The sequence below is a fragment of the Odontesthes bonariensis genome, chromosome 3, assembly GCF_027942865.1.
Source record: "Odontesthes bonariensis isolate fOdoBon6 chromosome 3, fOdoBon6.hap1, whole genome shotgun sequence".
NCBI classification, from domain to species: domain Eukaryota; kingdom Metazoa; phylum Chordata; class Actinopteri; order Atheriniformes; family Atherinopsidae; genus Odontesthes; species Odontesthes bonariensis.
The window spans coordinates 3,312,025-3,318,865 of record NC_134508.1 but is presented as its reverse complement, the minus strand read 5'-3'; the positions used below and the strand labels follow the sequence as shown (position 1 = coordinate 3,318,865).

The window sequence follows — 6,841 nt, the reverse complement described above, 5'->3', positions numbered from 1 at the left end:
TTGTGGTCGGGTTCTGGGACAGGTTCGATGTCAGGTTTGATGTCAGGCTCTTGGTCAGGTTCGAGGTCAGGCTCTTGGTCAGGCTCGTGGTCAGGCTCGTGGTCAGGCCCTGTGGCCTCTGGGTCAGGCGCTGGGTCAGGCGCTGGGTCAGGCGCTGGGTCAGGCGCGTGGTCAGGCGCGTGGTCAGGCCCTGTGGCCTCTTGGTCAGGCTTTTGGTCAGGATCTTGGTCCTCGTGGTCAGGCTCTGGGGCCAGCTCGGACAATAATGGGGCCAGCTCGGACACTGCTGGGGCCAGCTCGGACAATGCTGGGGCCAGCTCGGACAATGCTGGGGCCAGCTCGGACAATGCTGGGGCCAGCTCGGACAATGCTGGGGCCAGCTCGGACAATGCTGGGGCCAGCTCGGACAATGCTGGGGCCTGGGGCTGCGGGTCCTGGGAGCCTGAGGAAGCGGAGGGAGAGGAGCTGTACAGCTCAATTACCTCGTGAGGCTCCAAGCCAAAAACGTCCTGCGAGGTATCGCGCTGCACAGTTCCGGCGTGGCTCCACGCGGACTCCAGAACAGGGTGCCACCCCCGGAGCCCCCGCCTCGCCGACAGGAACAGCAGGAGCTCACCAGCCACCCGCAGTCTCTGGAACGGAGAGTCCCACTCCAAACAGAGCCAAAACTCAATGTAGAGATCCCAAAAACGGTCTGACTCCGCCGCGTCCATTGCTGGTCGGATCTTTCTCTCACGGTGGGGTTTAGGGAAGGACACGGATGCTGACTTAAGAAGAAAGGTAGGTTTATTAAGGCAAAAATAACAATAACAAAGTTCAAACTAAAAGCGCGGCTGAGCCGGATTCAGAAAACATAACTGGGGAAAAACAAACAAGACTTTCATGGCATGGAATAAATAAATACTTGCTTTGGTCAGAACAGGTTGTGGCATGGCATGAAGGGCAGGTGACAAACACAAAGATCCGACGACAAAACAGGGGAGACTGGAAACTAAATAGAGGGCTGGGAGTGATTGGAGAGTGAGTGACAATGACTAACGGGTGCAGTGAATGAACTAATGATGTGAATGAACCAATGACCAGAGTGAGGGGGAAAAACAAATGACAAGACTGAAACTCAAAACCTGGACATGAACTGAACACCTAAAACATAACACATGAGTCCCATGGCGTGACACAAAGTACAGCAAAAAGCAGCCTGGTACACAAGAAAAATGTTACTTACTTATTCTGGATGAATCAAGGAGTTCACAGTCCCTCCAAAAGTTAAAACACACACTGAGCTAACACACTTCCTGGGCTGACTAAAAAGAACTTGGGTCAAGCAGACTCCTCCCACAGATTAATAGGGAAATTGGCGAGTCTTGGCTGAAACTAGTTTCAATGTCGGCTGGCAATGTTGGCTGAAAGCCAACTTTTCGGGTAAAATTAGTTGAAGGGGGCTAAAATAAAGCTAGATATGATTAGCCACAACCACCTACAGCCAGCTTCAGTCAAGTACAATTATCTCCATTTTGTGCCAAAACATTCACATTGTTTCAGCTGCATCTTGTGATCCCATCACATTATCATGGCCAAACACACATGCTCACAGACACTGATGTTGTATATGGTCATTGGGTATGTTTACTGTGATTAAAAACAGCTGGTTGCAGAAGTCATAACCTCCATATCTGCTGTTGCTGAGTTTAGCTGCTTAATCTTCTTTTTCACAGAGCTTTATCACAACTGAATGTTTTAAATCAAATCAAATTTATTGGTATGGCAAATTTCATGTACAAACAATTAAAAGTGCTTTCCATAAAATAAAAGCATTGCAGCAGGGAATCATTAAAAATACATGACATAATATAAAGAGAAATAATTAAAACCATTTATATTAATTTAAAAACAAGCAACAGTCCAGATAAGTTCAAAGATATTTTGCAGATTTCATGCATAGACACATGAGAAAAGAAATGTTTTTAACCTGGATTTAAAAATGTCTCCATTTGGTGAAAGTTTAATCTCCACTGGCAGTTTGTTCCACTTGTTTGCAGCATAACAGCTAAATGCTGCTTCTCCATGTTTAGTCTGGACTCTGGACTGGACCAGCTGACCTGAGTCCTTGGATCTAAGAGCTCTGCTGTGTTTATATTCTCTGAACATATCACAGATGTATTATGGGCCTAAACCGTTTTGGGATTTGTAAACCATCAGCAGGCTTTTAAAATCTATTCTGTGACTGACTGGAAGCCAGAGTAAAGATTTTAAAACTGGTGTGATGTGTTCAGATCTCTTAGTCCGGGTTAAAACTCCAGCAGCAGCGTTCTGGATGAGCTGCAGATGTTTAATGCTATTTTTGGGAAATACATTTGGGAAGTTTTACATTCTTCATAGTGTTTGTTGTTCTGAACTGCAGATAAAGTCATGAATGTCATCCTGCTGGCAGGCAGCCGGTGTGTTTTGTTCCCTCTCTGGAACAAAACACACCTTAGTTACAGGTGAGGCAGCAGGTCTAACAGGTTTAAGCTCCACCCAACTGACCTGAGACGGAGCAGGAAACAGTCAGAGATTCTTCTTCACTACAGAGAGACACACAGACGATCAGATTCACCTTCAGACCAAACTCACAGCTTCCTCTGAGCGAGTCCAGCTGCAGGAGAGACAAGTGGAAACTTCAAGCTGCTCACACTCCACACACTGAAGGTGAGTTTGACCAAAAACACCACAAACAGTCAGTTTGATGAAGTCAGTAGAGCTGGGAGGGGAGCCATGGCTGACTGTATTCTGTCTGCTGTTTTCAGCTTCACTCACAGACTAAATGGCTTCCAGATCAGAGAGAGATTTCTGCTGTTTGGTCTGTCATGACATCTACAGAGATCCTGTTGTTCTGTCATGTAGCCACAGCTTCTGTAGAGACTGTCTGAGGAGCTGGTGGAAGGACAAACCAGCACAAGAGTGTCCAGTTTGTAGGGAAATATCTGTGACAGAACCACTCTCTAACCTGGTGTTGAAGAATCTGTGTGAGTCCTTCGTACAGGACAGAGATCACAGAGCTTCAGAGGCTCTCTGCAGTCTGCACTCTGAGAAACTCAAACTCTTCTGTCTGGACCATCAGCAGCCGGTTTGTATCATCTGCAGAGATTCAGAAAAACACTCCAACCACAGATTCAGACCCATCGATGAAGCTGCACAGCAACACAAGAAGGAACTTCAGAAATCTCTGGAACCCTTAAAGGAGAAACTGGAGCTCCAGAAGAAAGTTACAGAGAAGTTTGATCAAACAGCAGAACACATTAAGGTCCAGGCCCGACACACAGAGAGGCAGATTAAGGAGCAGTTTAAGAAGCTTCGGCAGTTTTTAGCAGAGGAAGAGGAGGCCAGGCTGGCTGCACTGAGGGAGGAAGAGCAGCAGAAGAGTGGGATGATGAAGGAGAAGATGGAGGCTCTGAGCAGAGAGATGGCAGCTCTTTCAGACACAGTCAGAGCCACAGAGGAGGAGCTGAGAGCTGAAGGCGTCTCATTCCTGAACCACTACAAGGCTGCAGTGGAAAGAGTCCAGCGCTGCCCCCTGCTGGATGATCCACAGCTGCCTGCAGGAGCTCTGATAGACCAGGCCAAACACCTGGGCAACCTGGCCTTCAGCATCTGGAACAAGATGAAGGACATGGTCTGCTACACTCCTCTCATTATGGACCCAAACACTGCTGATTCATATCTCATCCTGTCTGAGGATCTGACCGCTGTGAGTAAAGGAGAGGAACAGAACCTTCCTGATAATCCAGAGAGGTTCAGAAGATTCGGTGTCCTGAGTTCTGAGGGCTTTAACTCAGGGACTCACAGCTGGGATGTCGAGGTTGGAGACAGTACATGGTGGAGACTTGGTGTGTTAGCAGAATCTGCTGAGAGGAAGGAAGACATATTGCCTGGATTGTGGATGATTTGGTTTTATAAAGGTAAATACAGAGCACGGTCACCAGCAGCTGAACCCACTCTTCTGTCAGTACCAAAGAAGCTCCGGAGGATCAGAGTGAATCTGGACTGGAACAAAGGAAAGCTGACGTTCTCTGATCTTGATACAAACACACACATACACACCTTCACACACACTTTCACTGAGAAGATGTTTCCATATATTTTAACTGATAATAAAGCTAAGATGTTACCTCTGAAGGTCTCAGTGACGGTGGAACAGATCTGATGTGTTCAGGATGAAGAACACAGTTCACATGAGACTTTATTGATCTGTGTGAAACTCAGTGTTTTCATCTTCAAACAGGAACATTTTAGATGTATTGATCTGATCTGTCAGCAGAGCTGCTGTTTGGCTTTAAACTCTGATCAGTTCAGTTTGATCAGCTTCATATCTGCTTAATAATCTGTACTGATGAAACGTCACATGAAGTCGATGACCTGAAGTTTAGTTTTGCTGTGGCAGCGGCTTCACCTTTAATTTCAGTTGCTGACATTTTCAAACGTGTTCGTTAATACGTTTAACATCCATGTTCTCAGCAGCGATCAATAATCTGTATTTTCACTGTGTTCCAGGTACATTTACATGTTTTTCTGCCTTTATAATGAGGGATGCTCTGATCGCTCAGCTGCTCATCATCAGATCAGACTGATCAGAGAAATATGATCATTTTAAATCAGTTCAACTCTGATCACAGACATCTGAATATAAAATGTATCTATAGATATAATATGGATCATATATGTGGAACAAACTCCCAGATAACTGCAGCTCTGCATCAACTCTTCTTCTTTTAAATCAAACATGAAGACTTTCCTGTTCGCTGCATTTAATGAGCAGGAATCATTTGGCCTGGAGGACTTTGATTGATAACTCGTAACCAAAGAACCTTTTTGTGATTTGTAATGGAAAATGAATTCTTCTATGCATTGTATTGAGTGTTACTGTGTATAACCTGCAGATGACCTTGTTGCCAGATCCCAACACATCCCGTTTTTCTCTTTCCTCCCGAGAACACGGTGTGCTGGTTGTATGATAAAGCTGCACTTTAAGCAGGATAGAAGGGAAGCTGGGACTTGCAGCTGTGTCTGTGTAACCTCGACTGTAGCTGGGGAGGAAAGGTAGATAAGAACGCTCAACTACACCCGAGGAGCGATGACGCAACAATGTGCATTATAACCGACTTGTTTTTGTCTCGGTGGTCAGAGCAGCTCTGTACTTCCTGCTGTGTTGTTCTCTTGCAAGATATCATTAAAAGCCTCTTATCTCCTCAGAAAATAACCGACTCTGAGCCTTACTAACATTTCCACCACAGATTCTCAACCGCTTTTGATTGAGTTCAGCCTCCACATTCATTTCTTTGCACATCTCCTTTGCAGTTGTCTGTGCATCAGAAAATCCAGTGGTTCTGCAGCAGGTGAGGGAATGGCTGGTTTTCTTTAGCAGGTTGGCAGCGACCTCTAGCTGCACGGAGGGTGATTGCATCAGTTTACTCACACGCTGGATCTTGCTCAGAATGTCATACATGGCTGTACAAATGCGAATGGATCCAATCTCCTCAGCCAAAGACTGAGCTGCAACTCTCACCAAAGGGTCTACAGTTGACTCCCTCACCTCCAGGAGAGCCTCTCTGATTTGCCTCACTGCCTCAATGCTTTTTATGTCAGTGTCGAGGGTCCAATTCAGGTCATTTCAGACTTTAGATCCCAGAAACTTGAATTTCCAGCAATTATTTATTGATTATTTTTATCATCTAGTCGTACTAACAGTGATCCATAAAAATGAGGAAGAGTGTGAGCAGCCTGTGACAGCACAGTCCCTCCAAAAGTTAAAACACACACCGAGCTAATCCTATAACTGGGCTGACTAAAAAGAACTTGGGTCATTCAGACCCCTCCCACAGATTAACAGGAAAATTAGCTGAAACTAGTTTCAATGGGGGTTTTTATCACAGAGTGAAACTAAACCAGCAGTAAGCCTGCTTAGCAGTCAAAGTATAGCAAAAAGCTGCCTGGTACACAAGAAAAATGTTACTTACTTATTCTGGATGAATCAAGGAGTTCCCAGTCCCTCCAAAAGTTAAAACACACACTGAGCTAACACACTACCTGGGCTAACTAAGAAGAACTTGGGTCATGCAGACCCCTCCCACAGATTAACAGGCAAATTGGCGAGTCTTGGCTGACACTTGTTTCAATGTCGGCTGGCAATGTTGGCTGAAAGCCAACTTTTCGTGTAAAATTAGTTGCAGGGGACTAAAATAAAGCTAGATATGATTAGCCACAACCACCTATAGCCAGCTTCAGTCAAGTACAATTAGCTCCATTTTGTGCCACAACATTCACATTGTTTCAGCTGCATCTTGTGATCCCATCACATTGTCATGGCCACACACACATGCTCACAGACACTGATGTTGTATATGGTCATTGGGTATGTTTACTGTGATTAAAAACAGCTGGTTGCAGAAGTCATAACCTCCATGTCTGCTGTTGTTGAGTTCAGCTTCTAATTCTTGTTTTTAACAGAGTTTGAATGTGAGCTGCATCACAAAATATAAAAATGCAGATAAAAATATAAAACCTGCTGATCATTAACTTTCAGAGCTGCTGGCAGGTTTCCCTCTCTGGAACAAAACACACCTTAGTTACAGGTGAGGCAGCAGGTCTAACAGGTTTAAGCTCCACCCGACTGACCTGAGACGGAGCAGGAAACAGTCAGAGATTCTTCTTCACTACAGAGAGACACACAGACGATCAGATTCACCTTCAGACCAAACTCACAGCTTCCTCTGAGCGAGTCCAGCTGCAGGAGAGAGAAGTGGAAACTTCAAGCTGCTCACACTCCACACACTGAAGGTGAGTTTGTATGGAGTAAGACAGCTTC

At 45.3% G+C, this 6,841-nt stretch overlaps 2 protein-coding genes across 3 annotated transcripts in view; both read left to right on the top strand.

Moving 5' to 3' along the window:
- Window positions 1-6,841, top strand: part of grm7 (glutamate metabotropic receptor 7) — a 344,389-nt gene that overhangs the window by 268,064 nt on the left and 69,484 nt on the right. The window lies entirely within an intron of this gene.
- LOC142377673 (nuclear factor 7, brain-like) lies at window positions 2,804-5,209 on the top strand. The gene has a single exon (XM_075461984.1). It carries the CDS (start codon window positions 2,804-2,806, stop codon window positions 4,181-4,183), a length of 1,380 nt encoding a protein of 459 aa, XP_075318099.1. The 3' UTR covers window positions 4,184-5,209.